This window comes from Patagioenas fasciata, chromosome 17, assembly GCF_037038585.1.
Source record: "Patagioenas fasciata isolate bPatFas1 chromosome 17, bPatFas1.hap1, whole genome shotgun sequence".
NCBI lineage: Eukaryota > Metazoa > Chordata > Aves > Columbiformes > Columbidae > Patagioenas > Patagioenas fasciata.
This window is the reverse complement of record NC_092536.1, coordinates 12115815-12141420: the sequence shown is the minus strand read 5'-3', so window position 1 is coordinate 12141420 and position 25606 is coordinate 12115815. Positions and strand designations below refer to the sequence as shown.

At 43.8% G+C, this 25606-nt stretch overlaps 1 protein-coding gene across 5 annotated transcripts in view; it reads right to left on the bottom strand.

Annotated features, from left to right (window-relative positions):
• Nucleotides 1–521: 521 nt before the first annotated feature.
• Nucleotides 522–25606, bottom strand: part of RNFT2 (ring finger protein, transmembrane 2) — a 37596-nt gene continuing 12511 nt past the window's right edge. For 4 of the 5 annotated variants that reach the window (XM_065851884.2, XM_065851885.2, XM_071815884.1 and 1 more), the window contains 8 exons: nt 23038–23516; nt 21831–21907; nt 20263–20363; nt 17616–17769; nt 8835–8984; nt 4038–4103; nt 2512–2613; nt 522–770 (listed from right to left, as the gene is read on the bottom strand). In XM_065851884.2, the coding sequence (XP_065707956.1) occupies nt 636–770; nt 2512–2613; nt 4038–4103; nt 8835–8984; nt 17616–17769; nt 20263–20363; nt 21831–21907; nt 23038–23516 (1264 nt within the window). In that variant the 3' untranslated portion in view covers nt 522–635. Of the gene's footprint in view, nt 771–2511; nt 2614–4037; nt 4104–8834; nt 8985–12512; nt 14886–17615; nt 17770–20262; nt 20364–21830; nt 21908–23037; nt 23517–25606 lie in introns of those variants that run through there. The other variant, XM_071815885.1, reaches the window with a different exon arrangement.

Genomic DNA, 25606 nt, shown 5'->3' with positions numbered 1-25606 from the left:
CTGAGCATTAAAGAGCAGAAACCTTCCTGAGAAAAGCAAGCATCGTTTCCAGCTTCACTAGCACAGTCTTTCCCAAGTTCCTTGAGATTTTGTTATGATAACAACATGTGCAATTTTGTGAAATCAGCTGCAAAAACATGGCTGCTGAGAAATGACGTTTCTCTGACCCCAAAGAAACTCTGGTGGTTCTGAAACAGTGTTTTGGAAGAGCAACAGTGTGATACTCTGAAGCTACAGATTCAGGGAAGTTAGCCCCATTTAATGTGAAAAAATCAATGTTCTGAGCCAGAGGGGGACAGATTTTTCCAGTATACCAGGTTATACACATGCAATTCACAGTATGCTTTCCTTATACACACAATCTTTATCTATATTAAAAGGACAGAAAAAGAAAGGAAACATCTCAGGCAGTTTACAACCAAGAAAAAACCTCGGCTGTAATTTAGCCATGGAGTTTGCCATAACATAAAACATCTTCCTTGCCTTTGAGGATAAAGTTTCCGATTAGTCACAATTGCTATGTTGGGTCTTGGAGAACAGATCCACAGCAATTAAATAGGGGTGTGGGATCACCAGGTCTTCCAGCTTTTCCTTCTCTCTGCACGTGTTATTCCATTTGTCTGTAGGTACTGGGTTTAATACACCTGGAAATGAGCAGAGGTGGTACCGTCTTTCCAGCACCGCAGGGTTTCCACGGTGACAGAGCGACAAAGAGGACAGGTCTTCTCCCTGTCGAACCAGAGGCAGAGGCATTCTTCACAGAACACGTGCTGCGGGGACAAAAGGGCATCGTCAAGGTCCGGTCTGTCCCTACGTGTGCACACAGCAATGGGAGCAAGGAAGGATTCCAGTTCATGCGGACAGTGCAGCTGATCCGCAGCTTTCACATGGTACGAAAAATAAACCCCAGCATTACTAGTACGTCAGTCTGCCAAAGCTAATGATATATTACATCGTTTCTTAATATAGCTGTAGAAAGAAACATTAAAAAGGCCGACGACACTTGGGCTGACAAAGCAGCTGAGAGGGTTTTTGTCTACCCTGTTCCCATCCTCAGTTCCCTGGGTTATTTTACAGGTCTTAGCCCAAACAACCCCTTTTCTTTCCCCTATGCCTTATTGCATTTGGTTTTTTTTCTGCTAACATCACCCACTCCTAGTCAGAAGGTTTGCAGTCCACTCTCCCTTTCTCTATAAGTGTTAGTTCTAATCCCTTATCTCCTCTCATTTCTACACAGAGCTACTAACAGAGATGAGGAGGGATGACTGTCCAGCACACATCCCATCCACCCCAGACGGGAAGAGCAGGAATAGAATCTTAGAATGTCCTGAGTTGGAAGGAACCCATAAAGGTGATTGAGTCCAACTCCCAGGCAATAGGGCAAGAAGGGAGAATTAGAAGCTATAAGAAGCTGAGACCTGTTCAACACATGGAATCAGCAGAAATGTTACTCCTCAAAATCTCAACTCTGATAAGCACACACAAAGACAGTTTCTCTGGGGCTTACAGCTTGGTAACATCTGCACAGATGTTCACAGGAATAGCACTTTTGATGTACACGTGACCTACTTGCTTTAATTTGATAAGCCTGTTACAAAGCATAAGGATGTTAAAGCTCCCCAGAAAAAGGCTCTTGAGCTTTATGCCGATATCACAAGAGAGCAGATATCCCATCAATTCCATCCCCAGAAAAGGCTGAATCATTCTGCCTGAGCTTTTCCCGCAGGCTCCCACACATCAGCCAGAGACAGGCTCTGGGATGCAAAATTTCAACTCCCAACAGACAAAGCGTGACCAGGTCAGAAGCAACTGAAGAGAAAACCTTGGGGAAGCATCACCTTGCAATGCCTTCGGCTGCCCTCTGGTACATCAACAGAACCCAGGGCAGCGCGGTGTGTTTGCCGAGTTTTACCAGCACCAGGTTAGGACTCGATGATCCTGAGGGTCTCTTCCAACTGAAATGATTCTATGTTCTATGACTGCTGCATTACTCTGAGGAGGCCGTTCTTAAGCTCTAGGTTTTGCCAGCATTTACCAAATGAGAAACAAAACAATTCCCAGGTGCTGGCAGCTGTGCCGAACTTCTACACGCAGAACTACTTTTATTCCTGGCCAGGCGTTCAGAGGCCAGACTGTAATTACATGGTGCTGCATCAGTCCTCATGCATCCTATCAGGCCCAGGCTGGATCTGTGCCCCTCTGATCATAATTTGGTTGGCCTGTTGACCAGCCAGTCTCCCCAAGGGTCAGATAAAAATGTCTTGCGCTCTAGATCCAAGGTCTGGACTGCCAACTGCAGGCCCTGGACCACAGGGCTGCTCTTTTCCCTCTCACTCATCAGATGCACGAGTGGCCCAGCTCTCGTGCATCTCTGGCAATAAATATTCACTTGATCAAGATCCAGCAAATAATTGTAGAAGTTCTCAAGCTACCTGTGCCTCTCCCCAGCTGCAGAAGTTAACCACAGGAATGCCAACGGGGGAACCTGACGTGGGAAGCTCGGGGTCTTACCTGGCACATAAGGATCAAAGGTTCCCTGAATTCTGCTTGGCAAATGGCACAGATGTCACCGGCCTCGCTGCACTGCTGGCTGGTGGCACGAACTCCGTAGGTCTGCCAGGAAAAGGTGCAAAAAAACCCCAGTGTCAAAGAGTTTGAAGATAATCTGGTTCGTGGCTAAGCATCCACACAGACATTGCTTTTCATACCCAGATTCCCTGCACGGCCTGGGAGGGACAGTGGTGTCACGTCGCTGTGTATGGGGAAGATTTGAGCACCAGCACACACAACACAGGGAGTCTGGAGCTCTGCGGTCTCTGTTTTGTTCTCCCCCCAAGCTGACTCCATCTTTCAGTGCCTCCACTTGCGGAGCAATGATAATGAAATTTAATGAGCTCAACAGGGAGCTGAAAGGATTAATTCAGCATCATTTGCAGAGGTGCTTAGATAGCGGGAGGTATTATTATTAGCAAGTTAGACAATAGAAGAAAGAATAACAGCAGCTGAACCCACAGGCTTCTCACTTTTTAAATATGTGGAAGGTAAATGTTGCTTCTCCTATTGTAACAGTAACAGGGGAAATGGAAACACGCTGAGGAAAAATGACCAGCCCAAGCCCACAGAATAAGCAAAGTGAGCTTTAACAAACTTCTATGATGTTATATTCCTTCGCTCTACAGTCCTTGGTTTGACCATTTTAAAATACAAGTCACAGTATTTCACTGCAGCAGATCTAAATATCAGGACCACATAATGCTGTGCCTGGGGCAGCTCCTGTGTGCTGGGTTTGGCTGGGCCAGGGTCAGTTTTCTGCACAGCAGCCAGTACAGGGCTGTGGGTTGGGTTTGTGCTGCAAACAGCTGATAATTCAGGAATAATTTCCTTATTGCTGAGCAGCACTCACACAGTCAAGGCCTTTTCTGCTCCTCACCCCACCAGCAAGTGGGCTGGGGGTGCACGAGGAGGTGGGAGGGGACACAGCGGGGACAGGTGACCCCAGCTGATCAGGGGATACCCCGTACTGTATGACGTCCATGAAGGGCTTTTGCTTTACGTATCAAGTTGTCTTTATCGCAACCTATGAGTTTTCTCACTTTTACTCTGTTGATTCCCTCCCCCATCCCACCGGGGGGTGGTGAATGAGTGGCTGTGTGGGGTTAGTTGCCAGCTGCAGTTAAACCACCACAACTGTAGGATCAGTTTTAATGTCGCTGCACTGCAGGCTCTACATAGCCCTACTCGAAGTCTTTCTCACACTCTGCACTACAAAGTTTTGTCAGCTTCTTGCAGTTCGGGCCACAATGGATTAATTCTTATTACACAGGGCTTCCAATTAGACAAAACAGGCCAGACCAGCTGGGACAGGGCAGATATGAGAAAATGTTCCTAACATCCCTGACAAGAGACACCAGCTTATCCAAACACGGGACAACAAATTTTATTCTACAGACCTGACACACTGAGTAATTGTCAACTCCATCATTCAATAGGAACAAGATTTCACCTATGAAACTGGTCTAATACATATGGTTACTTACCTGTGGGGTGCAAAGGACCTTCAGTGCCTTCCGGACACTTCCCACACGACCGCAGATGTCAAAAGACTGCAATGCAGACATTCCATTTTAGATAACTTTCAGACAACCTGTGCGCATGTGTGTGTACAGTCCAGAAACACAGGGAACACGCGGCACAGTTTCTCCAAATGGATACTTGGAGGGAACAAAAACTTCTAAGAAACAATGGTACCAAAAAAGATTTCATAGTGATCACTAAATATGTAATTAATGAGAATTGATGGTGCAGAAGGGTAACCAGAAAAGCTCTTGGTAGCAATTGACTGTGATCAGGGACATTACAGGAGAGAAAGAGGTGCAGACATGAGGAGACTGTGGCAGAGTAAACTGCCCAGCTCCGGTAGGTAGGAAAGGGCTGAATGGACCTGTGGCCCTGCCACACAGCTTGGCATTTTAACGCCCAGGTGATATTATGAAAGAAGTGGGAATTGCTTGTCATGCTGCAGAGCAGTTTAGCATAGTGCAGTGATTAAATGCTGCCAAGAGAAGAACAGCCTGAGGAATGAGGAGCATGCCTGAGTTGCTCCCATCCGCCTAAAGAGTGAAAAACTTCAAACACCAGGAAGGAAGCGAGTTTCCAGCACTCTGGTACTTTGCAGACACCCAAGGATCACAGAATCATGGAATTTCAGGGGCTGGAAGGGACCTCAAAAACTCATCCAGTCCAATCCCCCTGCCGGAGCAGGAACACCCAGCTGAGGTTCCACAGGAAGGTGTCCAGGCGGGTTTGAATGTCTGCAGAGAAGGAGACTCCACAACCTCCCTGGGCAGCCTGGGCCAGGCTCTGACACCCTCACCAGGAACAAGTTTCTTCCCGTATTTAAGTGGAACCTCCTGTGTTCCAGTTTGCACCCATTGCCCCTTGTCCTGTCACTGGTTGTCAGCAAGAAGAGCCTGGCTCCATCCTCCTGACACTGCCCCTTTATATATCTGTAAACATTAATGAGTCCCCCCTCAGTCTCCTCTTCTCCAGCTCCAGAGCCCCAGCTCCCTCAGCCTTTCCTCACACGGGAGATGCTCCACTCCCTTCAGCATCTTGGTGGCTGCGCTGGACTCTCTCCAGCAGTTCCCTGTCCTTCTGGAACTGAGGGGCCACAACTGGACACAATATTCCAGCTGTGGTCTCCCCAGGGCAGAGCAGAGGGGCAGGAGAATCTCTCTCGACCTACTGACCACTCCCTTTCTAATCCACCCCAGGATGGACAACAGCAGGGCCAACACCAGGTCCTGTTCTCCCCTCCTTCCTCCATTGCCCAGTAAATGTGATGTAACTGCACCTGCAGAGCCGTGCTCATTCAGGGCTCCTCATTAAAGACTAAAAGCAGTTCAGAGAAGAGCAGAAAATGAGCCGGCAGAAACTGATTTCTGAAAAGAGACTGAAAGACATAAATATTTACAGCGTGGCTGAGCAGTACAAAAGCGAGGGGAAAAGATGATAAACTGCCTACAAATATCAAAGGGCTGAACACACTCAGCATTCTTAAAGTGAAGACACAGTACTAATAAAAAGGAAAACAGCTTGACAAACCTCATCTGGAATGCCACCTTCATCCTCCCTGTCTGGCAGGACACAGGGACAAAGACACTATGAACTAGACAAGATATGAAGAAATGATTGTGCAAAGAACAGCCCTGCATTGGTTGGGAGAAGGGCCAGATGACATAGCAGGACCTTTCCATTTCTAACCCCAGCGAGGGCAGGGGAAGGTGTGATGCAGAATACGCAGAACTGACTGGACCAGCAGTACAAAGGCACCACAATGCCTGGAGCTGGCTTTCTGTTTTTTTTGGTTAGCATGATTAAGTGGGCTCACTGCAGGGAATGCCAATGAGATCATCGTGCAATAGATGTGGAATCAAATGAAGGCACCAGTAATGCTTCCAGTCATCACGTAAAAAGGCTCTCGGGGTCCTACCAGTAATGCTTTCAGTCAGCAACCAGCACTTGAAGCTGCCGACGCTACAGACTTTTTATCTTCTAACAAGGACAGGGATCAGCTCTCTCCTACAGTCCAGTTCACAGCTTTTTCTGGTTGCTTTGCTTATAGCATGACTTCTAGTGCCTTTGCTCTGGCTCTGATGTCCCCTTTTATCCCTATCTATTTCCCCCCTTCAGTTTTTTTTCCTCCGGAGTTTCCTATACCCCCAAAAGATTCATGTTTCAGTTGTCTCTTCAACATCGATTTACCACCCACCACACCAAAGTCCATGTTGCATCAGTCACCCTGCTAGCAATAGGATTGCAACAACTGCATTGACAGTGAGCACTTCTGTTTGGGATAGGGAAAGAAATACAACCTGGATGCCCTTAATGATGAACATTTGGGATTTCTTTGCCAAAATCAGAGGTTCACATTCACACAGGCCAGAGAGAGACCCCCACGACAGCTCCCACCAGCTGCACTGAAGTCGAGCCCGCCCTTTGTGTAGGGGAAGGGGACACGGCCCTGGCTGAGCCCTGGATTTTTGCCAGGAGCACAGAAGGTCTGAGTGCCAAATTGGCTTCTGTGGTTTTTCTAATGTGGTTTGTGGCTTTGCTAATGTGGACTCCTTTGGGTATATTTTCAGTGTCTCAGGCAAGGAATTAGACCTGCAACCCCTGTGATTGTAACTGGGACACACACACCTAGTCTTTTGTGATCTGTATTGGAAGAGCGTGCTCCCTTTACTGTGCAGAGGTCAATGCCAACCTGGACACATCTGTGACACTAAGTAGCTGCCACACAGTGACCTTGGACATGTTTCTGGAGCCACCACCCTTCAGCTGGCCTATCCATCCATTTAAACCACTGACAAAACAGATTAATTAAAGGAAGAAACGCATACCTTAGAGGCACAGGCTGTAGCCAAGGCACTTCCATACAAGTATGCCCTACAGTCCTAGTCCTAAGTTACAGCCAAGGCCAGTAAATAGCTGTAATTTTCTCCTCAGAGCTTCCAAGTATCAGATCAGCAGAGCTTCTCAAAATGAGGTTGCTTTTCCAATACAGACTATCACAACACAATCTATAAAGGCTTTATAGTAAATAAATATCAGGCTAATCCAGAAAGAACTAATTACACCCGTGTGCCATGGCCTGAGTGCATTAATAGGCCTTCAGGCCCTGACGAGCCTCACCTGTGGTCTCCACCCACAATCCCTGCCCATGAGCCGGGGCTCCATTTAAACTCAGCCCTGGAGGCCTCAGCTCATACATAAGCTGTGCAAGTGCTACTTTTAAGCTAAGTCATGGCTGTGCCTTGCTACAGATCCTACTGAACACCCTGTACAAAGAGTGTCTTTGAGCCTGTTTCACTACTGTGGTTTTGTGCTGCCCTTCCTGGACTGTATCTGACCCCAGCTGTTTTCACCAGACCCCATCCTGATCTGCGGATTGATGTTTGGGCTTTATCTTGGACCTGTTACACTACCTGAACACCTGGACTCTTTGAACCTGGTTATCACCCCAGGCCTGCCCTGTTGCCTCATCTGGATGCCGTGGGGCTGGGCCCTGGCCGGTGAGGCCCCTGCTCTGCCAGCTGTGGTTTTGTGCTTGGCTCCCCTTTCTCCAAGGAGCAGGTGGACCCCAGTGCTTCTTCACACTATGATTTCTCCAGATATAAGAAGTGGCACATAGAACTGCAGGTAAGCTGGTCTCATGTGCCTTCTATTCTGGCACCGTTTGCTCTGTTTCTGGTGTGATCAGACCTGCTGTGACCAAGTCACTTCCCATGACCTCCTCTGCCTGTCTTAACCACAAAAACTCTTAATTCCCTGACAGCAGGGGTTGTGTTGCCCCATTCCTATACAAGATGTAGCTGCAACTGCAGCCACATATCACATAAGAGCTATAGCATTATTGTGTATTGCCCAGCAATGTTAGCCCCTCTGAGCTGTTTGCAGCTATGTTCTCTCTTCTCTGTTCTTTAGTCTGAAAAGCCATAGTTCCTTTTCTCTAGGCAGAAACAAGCACCAGGGCTGCAGCAAGTCTGACTCACTTGGCCTTTCTCAGAGGGAGGGATAACACAGGTATATAACTGTTTGTCTCAGCTACTGCCCTGTCCTTTGGCAGGGTTCAACACACAATTAGAAATATGACTATTTCTAGACCTCAGACTTAGGATTCTTCTAAATAAGTCACACTTATTCATTTACAATTGTACAGGCAGACTTTGTGCTCTTAGCATTCTTATTTTTAAGGAAACATAAATTACTCTTGTCTATTGCTGAGATCCTGGGCTTCTATCAGCCAGACCAGGAACCAAAGTGGGACCAGTACAACCTTTATTTAGGCAGGACTTGGATGATTCTCTCTCTCACCCTGCTTCACTCAGTGCTGAGAGTGACAGTGAGCCTCTCCTGCCTTGAAAGACAGAGGAAGGATTAGAGTGAAACATTTAACTGTTTGCAACCTTACTTTTTGTATTGTCTCTAGAAGCCTGGGGATAGCTGATTTCTCTTCCAGTACTGTTTCCCCAAGACTCCACTCCCGTTCTCCTCCAGCCTTTAATGAAAAGTATTAGAAAGCAGCAATGACCTCATCAGCCTGATGCAACACTACATGAGCAGTCACAGGTCTTCCTCAAGCTCACCAATGCCCACACACTGGCGAAGCAAAATGCTTTGGCAACTAAAGCACGTTTTGTCCCCAGCTGCTGCAGCTTCTGTTCCTGGGTAGTGACAGCAACAATCAAAAGGTGTCTTTGTTCCCTCAGCTGTGCTGCTTTCTCTGCTCTTGCTACAGCTCCCAGAGGGGTTATTAATGAGGTGGTACTTGCCTTGCAGAGGCTGTACAGGATGATCAGGATCCCACCCAAGAAGTAGCTGCTGGATGGATCATCTCCCATGATGTATTTGTACCACAGCTGGATGGGGACGAGGGAGCGGAACAGCTGGCTCAGCTCCTCAATAACCAGGTAAAACTTTCCCTGGAAAACAGGCAAACAAGTGATACACTATTACCATCAGGAAGGCAAAAGAAAAGCACTTAACAGGTACATGGCTTGAAATTTATAGGACTTTTGTTCACTGTCCACCTACACCTTCTGATAAATGGTGCAAAGACCAGTACCCATGAGGTGCAGCCTTCTCTGTACCCATTGAAAGCAGTGCCTAGAGAGTACAGCTATCACTTAATTGTTTCTTGGTGTTCCTCTTGCTCTGTCATTTATGCAGTTATTCTACGCTTTTGAATCTTAAACTTTCAGAGCAGGTTATGGATATACACCTTATTGCATATCTGTGCAATGCTATGGAATGCTGGCAGCGGAAGTTAAGATTTACAGGGCTGAAAATGATGTAAACTGTAGATGCTATTAATAATGAGAAAAAGAACAAAAGGTAAGCCTCTTCGATCCTATACCTCCTTCTGAAGGTATAAAGATTTAAGTGTAAGGTGAGATCAGTCATCCTAACAACGTTCTAGACGACCCTAAAGAATTAAAATAATTACCAGTTTGCCAGTATCCTTCCCGTTCTACTTGGGTATGTTGGATTTTGTACAGTACACAGATTAAAAATGACTCTGGGGAAAACAACACCACCACAAAAACCAAAACCAAACCTAAATAACCAACCAACAACAAAAAGAACCCACTACAAAAACAAACCCTCAAGGTGCTTTTGAACTCAGAGATACCAAATGTTTCCCAGAACTTTAAGGAGGAAAATGGTGAAAGCATGCTGGTTGAAACACTTCTCTCTCAAAAGAGATTTGAAGAATGGGCAACATCCTTTGTAAACTTTCACTAAAGCTGTCCTTGCTGTTCTGGTGTGTACTCCAGTTATTAGAGCAAGCTTTCCTTCCTTGAAGGATACCTGCAAGGTAACAAACTCCCTTCTGGGTTACTACAACTGTGCAACAACTGAAAGGGATTTTTCTTATCATATCATGTAATTTCTATTTTAAAGTAACACTAGGGCTGAGAAGCTGGCCAAATAAGGCTGATCTAGGCCCCCCCCCAGTCTTAATGAGGACCTGTTTATGTTCTGTCCCACCCTGGTGACAGGGCACTCAGTCAGGGCAAGCTGTGAGCCCACTACGATGCTTAATCTGCAGTGACATTCATTATCTGGACTGAAAGATTTGCTTTTGACATGTCAAAATTCCTTTATTTGATAAGATCGCGGAGAAGAGGAAATTCCCCTGGAATTTTGCTGTGCTGTCCCAGTTAGCTTTGTCATCAGTGATGTCATCTCAGGTCAGTTGTTAATTGGAGAGATTTGGAAGTGGGGATTAAGTCCTCCGCAGTCCGGGAGGCTGGCGGCAGCTCGCGCCCTTCCCTCGGGCCTCGGGGATGAGATCATCGGGCAGGCCATCCTGATGTACCGAACAAATCGAATCCTTCAGAGAGCTCTGGCATTCTCATGATCTCATTTCCCCCCCGGGACAAGGAGTGAGGTCACACCAGTGGTTGCTAACGGACCTGAGCTGCTTTCTTCCTCTTTCCCCCACCCCCATCCCCTCCTCCTTGTTAATCCCAGGTGGCATCACATAGCAAAAATGTAACAGCAACAATCTGGGCTCCTAAATGCAAGCAATTTATTAAATTAGCACAGAGGTCTCTATCCAGCCTCCTGCTTCAATATAATCATCGTTTATTTTAGGAGCCCCTGTGACAGAGGGTCGCAGGCTGCTAATGACTATGCTGTCACTTCTCTCTCCCTCATCCCCAGCTCTGATGAAAGCCATCAGTAACCTAAAGGCACCAAACTGTTTGTATTTCATTTTTTTCCTCCTCAGACTTGTACCTCCCACCAGGCTCATGCTCATCATCTCTTATTTAGCATCTTATTTATCTCTTCCCTAGCAGGCTGGGCTGGGACAGGTCACTGCTTACTTTCTCATTGCATCAGATGGAACCTCTGGTTCCAGCATTTGGGGCATCAAAGCTGAAATTCTTCTACAACAGAAGCTTTTGAGGTGCTAGAACACTAGAGGTCACAGCACAACTTAAGGAAAAATGGGTCACAGGCAGTCCTAGAGGTCCAGACAGGCTGTGGAATTGGAAGTGACAGAGGGTGGCTGTAAAATGAACATGCAGCAAGTGACAAATTTCAATTTCCTCACCACAAAATCTCCACCCTTTACAAAGCTTTCGTAATTCCTTTTTCTAATGCAAATCTTCAGTTTTCAGGGCTAACCGCAGAGTATCAGGATTTCTGAGCAGCTGGATACTTGTGAAGACCCTCACCAGAGCGCAGTTATGTTTTAAAGGGATGCATCTCTCCACTGAGCCCATTAACATCACCCCCTTGACTGTTTGAGGCTTGTTGATAAGCTCAGGGTGATCACAGCAAGGAGGGCGGCGATACAAGGACAGGTGAGCATCCTTTAGAAGACTAGTGAGCCAGTAAATGATCACAGAAAAGCAAGGCTTGCTGGGCATCTCAGTCCCCAGCGCAACACACCAGCCCTTTTTTAAACCAGGAGAAAAGCGCCTAGAAAATCAGAAGTAATTCTACAAAGGGCTGTGGCAGAAGCAGTGTCTTCCTTCTGAGTCAGAAACTTAGAAAACATGGTTTGTTCCCCATAATTTGAGCAGCAAAACTTAGACTTCTGATGGCAGGAACTTATTGTAGACAGTGCCCATCACTTGGAAGTGCACTCAATACACCCTTCTGTCTTCTGCTTTTCAGCTTTTTTGTATCTTGGATAGCTAGGCTGAAGTTTTCAAAGCCAAATATTTGTCTCAAGCTGTGTTTTGTCTGAAAACATCAGCTAAAGTAATTCAGCTATTGCTTATCAAGATTAGTAAAAACTTTGTGTTATATTATACACAAGTACATTTATTTCTCCTGTGTATCTGACTCAGAACAACAGCCTGAAATAAGGCAAGGCCTGCCTGTGTTAGGTGACTTTTCCTTTTTCTATAAAAATCCATGTAAATCTGGGAATCTTCTGTTGATTACACTCTATAGGGATAGGACTTCGACTTTTTTTTCCCCAGAATGCTTTTTTAAAAACTGAATCAATCACTCGTGTAACCTTCCAGTTCCCTCTGCCTTCTTCATCACACAGAAAGGCCATTTTTACACTTTAAATCATGCACAGAATTCAGGATTTTCATACAATTGCAGTTTTCCTTCTGACCATGCAGTACTACGGAGTCTGTAATGATGTCAGCACATAGTATTTTTTGAGGTTCAATGGTACTCATTAAGCATGTGACTCTTCACTATTTTGTTACAGCCTCATTACTCGATGGCAGGTCTGCATCCTATCACTTCTTGCTATTTGAGCTCTGCTCAGAGCAGCAAATTAATAAAATGTCTTCATTCTTTTAATGACATCACTGCTACAGTAAAAGATTTTAAAACCTCCTTATTTTCACATTGTTGGCTGACATCAGGGACAGCTGTTCTCTGCACTTTCTAAATGAAAATGTGAGATGTGGAAACACTAAGGTGAAGGTAAGGTTATTTTGGTGTCCAAATGGAGATGTCTGGGATCAGACTTTTTGTAGAGCACTTAATTTTATAGATCAGGTTACCATTAAAAGCTAAACCACTGACTTCAGTTTGCAGCTGTACACGGCTTTTCTAGAATCACACAGGAATTATTTGGCAAAGAAAAGGATGGAATTGAATTCTCCGGTGTGGCATTCAACTATAACTTGTAGAATGTTCTTCTTCCAATGGTCTCTTTGTTTTCCATGCACTTTCCAGTTTCCACCAGAGCTTCTTTCAGCACCTCACCTTGCTTCATCTGTGGGGCACAGCACACACTGGTGACGGATGGAAGGAGTCTTACAGAAAATAACGTGGAGTCACACAATTAAAAATTGAATCATAATATATACGCAACAAAGGGGGCAAATTACAGCTGCAGAAGCAATGCTAATTCCCACATAGCCTAAGTGTTAACTTTCCAGTCTCTTCTGACATAAGGCTTTGCATATGTGTGCACGTTTGCCTCCACAGAAGGAAACAGAAAGGCATGCTAAGGTTTTACACAGCGGAATTAAAACGGGATGCAAAAGAAGTGAGAGAAGTTGCAATGAGGCAACTGTAAGTTGTGATTAGCACTCAAGGGAGGATCCAAGTCTCACTTGTTCTGTTGCCAGCAGCATTAGGACATATTCTGAAACAGGAAGATGCTGGGAAATAAACTTTTGAGACCTGCTGGCAATTTGGATCAGAGGAGAGCAGGCTCTGCTGGGATTGCAGGTCCTGTTGCCAATATAAGAAGGTGTTGGGTAGGAGCAGTAAACAGGATTGTGGTACCGAGGATGCTGGTGAAAATCCTTGCAGGACCACGGTCTCCCACGGAGCTGAGCTCTGACACAAGATGGAGGCAGGCTGCAGAACAATTATCATCATTTTAAGTGCTCATGTTCCTTACAAATACAGTTTAATTGAACAAGGCTGTGCACAGAGACAGGAACAGGTGGGGACACAAGAACCAAAGTAACTGCGGACAGGCTTGTGCTCCATTAGAGCATGGAAGAGCACTGGGGCTACTCAAAATCAAGTCTTAGTAGCTTCAGACTCACAGGATACACAGTTATCACAGATCAGCTGATGCTAATATATTGCCTGGAGTTTGCTTCAGCTGAATGATTAAAAACATTGTGCAAAAGACATTGATATTTTAAGTCCAAGGTGCAGTTTCAGAAGGTGTATAGAAAGCTTAATGTATAGTTTACATGGCAGAGCTGTACCCATCTATGCTAGGTAACGTAGCACATGCCTGAAAAAGGGATCTGGTCTGGAGTCCGAGTGCAAAACTGTAAAGAATGGCTGTCACATACGGGCCAAGTGTCCTCCAACCAGATTTGATGAGACGGTACTTCAAACCAAAACACAACCCAAGAAAATATTTCATATATTTTCAAAGATGCAGTGAGTTCACAGTGCTAGTGTGGACTGCTGTTTGTACGCTTGCCACTGACACTATCTGAACAGCACAAAGGGAAAACTTAATGTGAGTAATGCCAGTCTTGCCACAAAGAAACCTAACTTGCAATATCTAGATCTAGCTTGCAAACAAAACTGTTAAGTATTTATTCAACATGAATTTCATGCCATGTTTTCAACACACAATTGTTAGTGTCTGTCTTACTTAGGACCTTTCTTGCATATTGTTTTCCAAGACGGTTGGAAAAACGCACATCCTTGGTATCTCTCTCCCCTATAGAGAAAAGGATATATGTATGCATATATAAAACAACATGGGATACCAGTTTCTTACTGTTTGGTTCCCCCCTGCCCCCATGCTTCACTCCCTTCTCCAGGATATCAGCTTAGATTGCTGACAACAGCATGAGGAGGGGATGGGAGACTTGCAGGCATCTGGGATTTCCTAAACGAAATCTTTGGCAACTGCATCTTTTTATTATTTATTTCCTTATTTTTAATTCCACCCCCCTCAAGCTGTCATTCCTTAGCAGTGAAAATGAAAAGCTGCCATTTATGTGCATACAACAATGGAGGGCTCTGCAGGCCACATGGCTCCTGCAGTTTAATTTACTTTAATTCATTTTATATTGAACCAAATGATCTTATTTGCCTTTTTTTAATGGAGAGCCTTTAGCATGCAGGGTGGGAGCCAAGCCCCCTTTCCAAAGAAATTATGAGCCCAGCTGCTATTAAAACTTGTACTCAGCTGGATGTGCCCCTGGCAGCCCTTGGGGAGGAGGGGACACCCTTGGCCACAGGTACGATCCTTCTCCCGCTGACTGCAGAGGTGTCAGATCAGAGTCTGATGTTGGGCTTACCTTCCTTTTTCTGCTTTTTTCCTCTATTTGCAAGCTCTTCTTTCCCTGCCTTCCAGCCCAACTGTCTCGCAGCCTCTCGGGGCAGCTCTGTTTTCTGAGCTGGTTTGGAACCTGGGAAAGTCAGGGATTATCTTGCCAATTTTTCAATCTTTCCTTGTTCTTTGGAGGGGTTGCTTGCAGGGATATTCCATTTCTGAGTTATTCAAGCTTGGAGAACTCTGGCTAGTAACCTGATAATACAGCAGTCTTCATGATTCACCCTTTAAGCACTTATCATGTTTACTGTTCTCTGCATTCTGATTACAAAGACAAACCTCTTTTTCTGCCTTTTATTTTTACTTTGCTTTTTCTCAGTTAAAAGGTAAACTGATGCTACAAATCCAAGATGGTTCTTGATGTCATCTCAAACCAAATGTTGCCCTTCCTGTGATGGGGCCATACTAGAAAGACATGATCCAGGTACTTTAGACTGGAGAACAGAGTGCTCTAGCCCAAAATTGTAATGTACGCATTGTCAAAATTAAAAGATGCATCTAACTAAGATAAGTGGAGTTTAGTACTACTCCCTATTTTCATTAATGATCTTGATGGAACAGAGAATGCTTATCAAATGTGCAGCTGACACCAAAATGGGAAAGGCTGTAAAATGCACTGGAAAGAAGGATTATAATCCAAACTCATCTTGACAGACTGGAGAAAAGACCTGGAAAACAGGAGGGATGGAAGACAATCCAGAAGAGAATAATACCATCTAGAATTAATGATCTTTAAAAATTGGTGATGTTCATTCTACAGAGAACTGAGGGGGAGATATCTCATCTCTGGGAAAATGTTATCATCTATTACTGACTGCCAGCAAGAAGGTGCTATGAGGATTAAAAACCTTAATCCAATTGACAGCTTCAGGCCTTGTATTGTGGGGAACTAGAGGCTGCTGTTCTGACAAGTTAAGTCAGCAGAATTCTCAGTGTATATATATATGTACGTATATATATATATCTTGAAAACATCTTCTAGCTCTACTCTGTGACTAATTTATATTTCTTCAGCAGTTTTCTACCTACTACCACTAAGCGACAGCCATCCAGGAGTTCATAAACTACAAGCTGGGCTTCAAGCAGAAACACCACAACAAGCACATGGGGAGGAAGAGAGTAACTTTGTGTCTGGCAAGTATTAAGATAGAAGATAACAAATAACTTGATAAGAATTTGGTTGATGTGTCTAAAGTGCAATAGAAGTGTTCTAGCTCAGAAAAAGTTTACATTAAAAAAATCACCTGAAAATTAAGATGTGTTGCATTGAGCTGACCTAAGAAGTAAGCTGGGTCTTCAAGCTCAGGGAAAGAGCTCAGCTATGTGATTATCAGTTACAATTTCTGTGGCATCCTGGGGTTCTCTTGGAGGTCTCCCATCCCAGTTTGATCTTGTTTAATTTGTTATACCACATCTCATCCCTGGTTGGCTTAATGGATGCAGTGCAGAGAGCGGGATAAAACTAAATCCAGATCCATAGAGATAGGTAACAGGAGCCTCAGATGTCAAGGGATATTGAGACCATCAACAGCATCCTAAGACAAAAAGGGACTTAAAAAAAGTGAGAAATATTGCTATCCAGAAAAAGGTATTAAAAACGAAGCATCTGTGCTCTGAGTCATTATAGGCCCTTGACAGATGTGGTCTTACCAGCCTCCCACTGTAGCTGCAAATAAAGACCCCTTCTCTTTCTTCTCTCCCGACAAGGATTAATGAGTACTTGGGATAGCTCTCAGACAAGCAAGCAAAGGCTGTGAACCTTTTCCAATGCTGCAATTTATCTTGGGAAGACTATTCACATCACTTTACCCTCCCTCCCCAGGCTGGATTATGCTCTGACCTAGCACATTAATCTCCCAAAATAAAATAATAATAATAGAAGATGAAGGAAAAAAAAAAAGAGCTGGACAATTGCCAGAAATAAATTAATAACCATCTCATATAGCCCTGCTGTGCAGGAACAAACTGCTCAACTCCCCTGCCACCCATGTCATTTGTAAGCAAAACTATTCCCAGTTTAGATATCCCCTTAAGTGCCCTGCCTGAGAATTTCAGTGATTAATAATATCTTGCATCTATATAGTGTGTTTAGTCCCTTTAGCTGCCAGAAAGTTTCTTTACCAAATGCAAACAATACACGTTGCTACATTTGCCACTGAAACGTAGACACTATTAAGCGGAGGAAGGCACGACATGACAGATCTGCAAGATCAAAAGAATATGAGAAGGTATTTCAAGAGAGAGAATGTGGTGAGAAAGTTTCAAAAGTTAGACCTAGTCTACATATGATTTTATAAAAACATTTAAGTATGTTAACCACTTAGTTAAAATATTTCTTCATCCATGCTTCAAATTGGCACTGTCGTCTTTGGTATCAGTAGCTTCAATTTAATACCATTGCTGCTTTGACCCAAGTGAAAAGCCAAAGAGACAAGTACTTGCAATTTCTTTCCATTAAATGAAGAGATTTGTGCTTCAGAAATATCTGTTTACAGAGATTACTCAGAAGACAAGACTTGGAACACAGTCAAACTGAAAAGCAATTATCTCACTGCTAGTACCTATTAGTTTTCAGGCGATGCTTACCTCTCTCTGGACTATAATTACTTGCTGGCATTACCAAACCCTTGCTCAGGTCTGCCATGGCTCAAAAACCAAAACTCACTACCCAGGTGACCTTCTGCCAAAGTTTCATCAGAGACTGTATTATTTTTATTCTTCCACCCATATTTCATGCTGTGAACATGTTGTAAAGGTATCAGATTATCAACGACATCTGAACATCAAGAAGAAAAGAGACTCTTACCTTTGACTTGACAGCTAGGATGATCTTAGGCAGGGCAACAATCAGGCATTTCAATGCTATGGTGAGGTACTTCAGTATAAAGTCTGCAATCCCCACAATCCACATCAGGTCAAAGAAGTCCAGCCTCTCAAGGTTGGGTTTCAGAAATATGAGGCTGAAAAGCATGACAAGAAGGCTCAAATACCAATGAGGAGAACCTCACTGAAGCTTCTTGCCACCAGCTGTATCCACTGCTGGCTAGAGAAAGCCTAGAGACTGCACTGAACTTTCACAAAGTTCTCAAGGGCAATAGGAATAAGACATGCAAATGAGTCTCATGGTTCCTCTGATCCTCATGATTTTGTTCTTGCCCATTTCTACTGAGGTCAGCAGCCTTGCCCACTATTCAAAACCAGGACCCAAACATGTACAAAACCTGCTTTAGAAGACCGCAGTCTCCATAACCTGCAATCCAAAAGAGCCTTTTATCCAATGATGGTGCTCTAAGTCCATGAGCTTGCTCTATCAGATCTGACTGTAAAAGATTTTCTGTTGAAGTCCAAGTCATCAGTAGTTACCACACCTTGGGGAAGTCATGGCCAAGTCAAGGCCACTGTGTGTTGCTCCTCTGAGCGTGGCTTGAAGCTACTTGTGCATGTGAAACCAAGTGGTGTATTAGACATGGCAGACAGGTCAGAACTTGAGGTGTGTCATGCTTTGACACTGCGTTGCCACTGTCTGAAGCAGACTGAGAGCCGGGCTGCGTTAATTAGCAACTCTTACTTGAACCAATGATCAAAAATGTAATGCCCCTTACATAATGTTATTGACTGGGCTGAACGTTTGCTCTTTAAAGAAGGGCAGCAGAACTTCATATAGCGATGGGCAGGAGCTACTGACCTGAGCAGCAATGAGGACTGGACCCTACTCAGACTGAAAGACCAGTATTCGTCTTCAGGATATTTACCTACTAAAGCCTTGTGGTAGAAAGCAAAAACTTAACAAAAAAAATCCAAAGGTGAAATAACCAACCCAAAATGAAAAGCCTGAACGTGAATTTAAAATACTCACAACACTGGCACAGCACAACAGGTAAAATTACACCCTAAAAACAGAAACAGAATCAGAGACTTTACTACTATTCATGCACTAGAAAAAAAAAAAAAAAAAGCAAAAAGTAAATAAATCAGGAAATGAAAAATAAGCTGGAAAGAAACAAAATCAAAACAGCTGCTTCTAATTTCACAGGTCTCCCTCATGAATAGTCTCAGGTCCCCACACTAGCCCAAGCACAATACAGTAGGCACCACAACACTTGCAGAAACAGGGCCTTTTTGTGATGCTCTTGCCCAGTCTGCCCACTGTTAATAAACCACACCCTAAACAGTGTGCAGGATGCCCCCAATTTGCTGAAAGCCTTTTCTTTCACATTATATATCCTTTATTTTTAACTAATCCCATTCATGCCTTTAACCTTAACCTTCTTTTTGGGCCACACTCTTTCCCTGTGGTGCAAATTTCTTCTTAGCGTTCTCACACCCTGCTGCCATACCTGTTTCTCTTTTCCATTCCCTCCACAAGCCCCATACAGTGTCCCACACTTGCTACCTCTCATTTGGACCCACACATACAAGCCTTCTCATCTCCCCCCCTTTCTAGAAGTGTTTGCATCCCCAGCTTTCCAACGTTCAAACCCAAATCCATTATGGGCAATTCCAAAGGATACCTGGGTTGTGGGCAGACTTGATTCCTGCACTGCATAGACAGTGCTGGTGGGAAGAAGTAGGGATGCAATAAAACAAACAGAAAAAACACACCCAAGAGCCATGGAGCCATAACCCAATGGATGTGTGTTACACACATTGTGTCTTCTGTCTGAAGTTCTAAGTCCCCTTCAGTGGGACAAATAAAACTTTCATTGGGAAGATAATTCATACAGTTTTAGCTACTAATATCAAAACTATTTTCTCAAGTAACTAGGTTTGATATTGCTCCATTTCTTCCTGTTTATTCTACTAACATTGCCTCATTTAAGTTCTGTACCTTTGCTTCCTATCTGCCATTTAATCCCCGCTTTATAATAAGCAGGGGTAGTACTGAAACAAATCCATGGGTACTAACTTTTCTGTATTTCAGGACCACTTTAGTCAGAATTTGAAAATGGAGGCTATCTTAACTATCTCAGATCCTAATGCCTTCAAGCCCTGAGGACACTGAAGGAAAACACTACTGTTTCACCTCTGGTTTATTTCCTGTAATAGACTCAAAGCTGGATAGAATGAAGGGAAAAGAAAACACTTCAGGAAGAGGAAAATCTGTGGGTAAGTTTCTTATCTGCTTCTAAGACCTATTCTTCATGTTCAGTACTTCATATTCAGTTCTTCATTCTGTTCCATGGTCAGAATGGAAATTCAGAAGTCCCACTATAAAAAAGTATCCACCCTGCTTTGATGCAGAAAAAAATTGCAACATCACAGCCTGGTCCATTCAGACCTGGCTATGCTGACATTATTTTCCTCCATTGAAAGGTATTAAAAGATTTAACAAAGACAGCAGATACCTTAAATATGCACACCTCCTCTCAAAGTGTAGGAAAAGTGGCCTTCCCTCTTTTCCTCTCTGCCAATTACCACTTGCTTCCATCACATACAATGTAAATTTTGCCCACCTGTTGTACAGCTGCTGAGAGCTGAATGTGTAAAGCAAGTAAAAGGTGTTCCCGGTGAGAAAGGCCAGGATCCAGAAGACAACCAACACGGACCTCTTCTCCTGAGCAAGGAAAAGCAGCAAAGATAAATTCCAAAGTCTCAAGGGTTGCGCTCTGAGCCTTTAGCTGCTGAAACAATGCAAGACCAACTCAGGGGACACAAATACGCAACTAAGTCTTCAGTAATTAGTTAATTTACATAGGGCTGAGACTCAGAAATAGGCTGCTAGGTAAAGATGTATACAAAGACAGGCAGAAATGGCTCTCACTCACATAACCTTTTCAAATAAAGCAACTTCAGAGAAATTAATCAAAATATAATGGTGAAAATGACAGCCTTACTTGCAAAACACAATTTTCAGAGTAGGGATCTTTCTTGGGACATCTAAATTCTCCTGATACTTAAAATGTAGTTTGACAAGCAGATTAAAAAAGAAGAAAAAAAATCAATTCCATATATTGTACTGTAATTCTGAGCTGTTACCCATTTGGAATGACACTTCATCAAAGGAATGTTTGACAAACAGATCCAAAGTCACTTAGAAGGTGGCTTAACTAAATCAAATGTAACATAACCCATCATTACACACAGCATCTATGCATGTTATCTGAATGCATGGAGGTTCTAGAACAAGCATTTTTGATTGGAGAAATAATTAAAGGTCAAAAGAAGTGCAAATTTTGCATTTATAAAGACAAGGAACATTATAGACGGAAGCTGAATGGCAGAAGACCTTGTCCTGGGTCTTGGTCCAGTGTAATTCTGGAGAGTAAATTTTACTCCCAGAATGAAAAATACCAGCATTTTTCTTGTGAGATGATTTATTATGAAAATAGCTCTTTGCGGTGATTCAACAGCCAGGGATGTTAGGCTGAGATTTAAAGCAGGTGGATTAAGGGGCACACTGCTGGAAAGACAGAGGTGCAAAGTGCAAGGGAACAGCAATCTATTACGTGATTGTGCAATTTATCTGTTCATTCAGCATCGTATCACATTTACTCCACTGCGGCTGGTAGATATAAATATACACTTGTGCCACCCATGTCATTTTTACAAAAAAGCAATTCTAGTCTTGTGTTTTTAGTGCTGTTGAAATATTCTGCTGACACCAAAGATTATAAGGCCTGAAAAGATCTGCTGGTTTCTTTGTATTTTAAGCATATTATCAGCAGAGCATTATAAGATACCAACAAGTAATACATCTACAAAATCCTTCAGCTGAACATCTCAAAACATCATCTAAATCCTAAGCAATTCTCATCATTAGCTAGTGAAATAGGTTTCAGCACCTCTGCTGTACATAATGGGGAACTAAAGCTCAGAGAAGAGCTTGAAGATGCACTGCCAGTCAGCGGCAGAGCCATGAGCAGATTACAAAATCCCTGATTTTCCTCTCTTTGTTTTATTGTGTCACACTTTCACAAAAGAGCAGGATGGAAATGGTGGGAGAGTATCAATGGGGAGCAGGAAGAAGAGAAAGCGAAGATTATGGCTCTTATTCTGACAGACTGTGAGAAGCTGTACTCACCTTCAGAGCAACCTGTTCTCGGAGTGTCGAATTGGCGTAGGCGAAGGTGCTGGCCATCCCAATGCATACGGCAATCCCTGCGGGGAAAGGCACTGTCAAAGTATGCAAAGCTGGGCAGGAGGATCTGCGGTCCTAAACCATTTGGTGTCAGCATCTCAAGCTTAGAAGAAAATTTACTGGGTGATATTCTGGATGCACTGAGAACTAAAATATATAGGTGACTAAACCAGGGCAGTCTGGACTCGTAAGAAGTTCAGATTCAAGCTAAATGAAAATGAAGGTGCTGCAGTGAGCACTTGGCCCCCAGCCCAGTACAGACACTCCGTCCTAATGTCAGGTTCTGTGTCAAAGGAGAAGCCAAGTGCTGCAAGCTGGAGCTGTACTGTGCCAACAGAATTCAGCTCGGTAACAATATTACAACAGCAGTTCAGCAGCTCATGGAGGACAAGGCACACTTTCAAAACTGTACATGATACCAGGTTCAAAGAACAAGATGTTGTAGACATGAATCGACACCTGTTTTTGGGTATGCTGGCAGAATGGTAAGTGGACTAAACTCAAGCAGCATTGGCTTCCCTGAGATAATAATCTCAGCATACCACTCCCACAATGAGTAAGATCCTCAGCTATGCTACACATAAAATTCCATAGTAAGAGAAGGATTAGATTAACAGATTTTACATGACCATTGAGGGGATGGAATACTCAGGTATTATACCGTTAAAGAAACATGGACAGACATATTCTTCAGAGAACTCTGAAGATCTCGACTGCAGGATGTAACTGGTTTGATTTCACAACTATGATCCTTCCAGCTGTAGGAGTATCTCATCCCTTTGGACCCTCCTGTGCTACACAGAAGCCTTTGCTCATCACCAGAGTGAGCTCTCCACATCTCTCCTAGAGAGAGGTCTGCAAGAGAAGCCTTGGTAACATCCTTAGCCCCTATAGGAATGTCAAGGAGAGATTAGGAAGAAGTACAGAACTGATCTCCCAGGACAGGAAACAGACGGGACTGACACAGATGAAAACAGTTTGGACCAAAAGTAGGGTGGATTTATCAAATGTATTATCCCTCACATTTGAATATGTCCCCTTCATGCTAGACTACCTCTAGACACTGTCACATGGATAAATGTATCAGACACCACAGCATGATAAAGCTTCCTAACCACTCTCTTACAATCCAGAAAGGATAGATGCTTACCAAGCTTATGCTGGAAACAAACTTTCGCCAGGAGGATCAAGATGAAGGGAAGCCCCTTCTGCAGCCAGCTGATCACAGCTTTTAACTCGGAAAGAGCTGGGGCTGGAGTTCCAGCCTGTTCGTCACTGCCTTCCTCAGCGTGCCCGTGGCGGTCCCCTCCTGCCATGTGCAGCAGAGACGAACCCCGGTGGTGGCCGTGGTGGAAATGATGTGACGATTGCCGGTGGTGAAACGGGGCTCCTTCCGTACGACTGGCCCCTTCCTCCCTCGGGGCTGGCATCTGAATGAAAACCTCCCCACCGCCTGCAGAAGAGCCCAGAACCAAACCTGACTGGAACGGCGTGGCTGTGATGGTGCCTGACGGAATTCCTGCCAGGCCTGAGAAGAGCTGTTGCGGTGAGGAAGCTTCGGCCTTCAGACTTTCGAAAACTCCGCTTTCATCCACGCTGGTTTCAGAACTGACTGTTTGGCTCCGGTTTCTGCAGTGGATGGAGATTAGAGAAAAGTCATTAAACAGTCTTTTAGCCCAGTCCTGACTGTAGTCATTTAAGAGTTCCTCACACACTATTAGAATTTGTAGGTCTCTAGATGACAGATGCTTTTCTCTCTATTTGCTGTTGGAAAGTCACAGTTCCAGAACTAGAGGCCAGTAACCAGATTCGTAAGGTAAGATCAGAGTAGCCCTAAAGGACTGATCAAAATACACCAGTTCACTCATCTAAGGAACAGAGCTCCCAAGCATGCCCTTTACTTTTGGGGGGACCAAAGAAATAAGACATATGACACCAAATCCATCATCTTCTATAAATATTTTAACATTTAAAGAAAAGAATACAAAACCCCAAGTAACTTTATACAGCACAACCAAGACAGGTCACATTATATACAAACAAGTTAATCATGCTAACTCAAAGAAATGACCTATCCCTCAAATTTCTCTTTATTTCAGGATGATGGCTGCTTGCCTACTGGTGAATAACACAAACAACAGACAGAGTCAACTGGGGAAGAGAAGCATTCAGAGTTGCTTGTGTGTCCATGACGCAACAAATACTAAAAGTGAAAGATGTGCTCATGGGTCAGGAGAAATGATTTTATCTTGATACTCTCAGAAAACTGGACATGGGTGTACCCAAATTACTGGGCACTGGACAGAACTAGATCTGACACTGATCCTTTTCTGAGCTTCTTGGATTATAGCCAGATTCCATAAAGAAAATCTTAACTATCTTCATCCTAATACCAAGAGAAAATAGTCTTTCTTCACCTGAACTCAGTACTGTGGTACTAAAATGAATACATGGACAGTTTAGATGACAGGGAACAATACAGGTAACAAGTAGACAAATCATTAGGCAGTAAATGCCTGGTAAACAGCATAAAGCTTTCTAACTAAAAGAAGAATAAAGAATATATAAAGCTCAGCAAGAGGCAAAGCACACAAATAAGGTACGTTGCAGAGCTTTGGTCTCTTTTGATTTTAATCCTTGGAGATCTCTAACTTTAGAAATAGTGGTCACAAGTGAGACAGCACATGCAGCACATACAGGGCCCTTAACTCTCTTTCTCCCATGGGTTCAAAAGCCTCCCCAGGCATCTCACAGGGCACAGAGCACTGCCTTTCCTCTCACTCCAGAGAGAGCTTCAGACCTCTCTGGGCATACCTTCGCTCTAAGTAAACTCCTAATAAGGCTTTTTATAGCTACAGCCCATTCCCAATGTCTCTCCACAGGCTCCAACAAGGAATCAAGTCAACAAGCCACTGCACATCTCTTTTTGGTTCAAAATATTCATCAACCAGATCTCGGATTTTACGCCTAATATTACAATTCAGGGATGTACATACAGGACAGGGACATAATGTGACAGTACTTACATGTGGGAACATAACAAACAAACTGGGTGGGACCCAGCGTTACAGATAAAGGCACAAGTTTTGTTTGGAACAATACTACCAAGATACAAGACCATGCTTTCAGCAGGAAGGAATTAATCAGCAACATATTTAAAAACAAACAAAGATTTAATTCTGAGTCTGCTGAAGCTAACAGAAGTGGAGACCAGTGGCAACTGCATTTAATTCTACAGCTAGAAAACCTTCAGCCTGTGCTAGTGCCAACATGCATTTACCCTGTTAAAAAACAGATGTATTTCTAAAAAGCAATTGACATCACTCTGCTTATCTTTTGCACTCAGTGACAGCTGCCCTGAATACATTTTAACCATTCAAACAGATTCTAAAGTTTGTACAGACTCCGAGAGCTCTACACTGCAGATGAGATGGCCCATACAACATCTTATGTGCCTCTCGAGCCCCAGACTTGCCTGCTCATGTAAAACCCACAGGCTGCACTGAGGCTTCAGCAGCACCATGCAGAAAAAGTTGAGGCTTTCTTTTTCCCTGAAACTAAGAATGGTACCATGCTAGAAGTGGTCATGACATCAATCTTCAACCACCTGCAAAACCATTACGAAATACTTAGTGACTGCTTGTGATCACCATCTTTCACTTACAATCTCTGCTTAGCCAGAGCAATGATACTCGTTAGTTCCATCTTTGTCTTAGAGT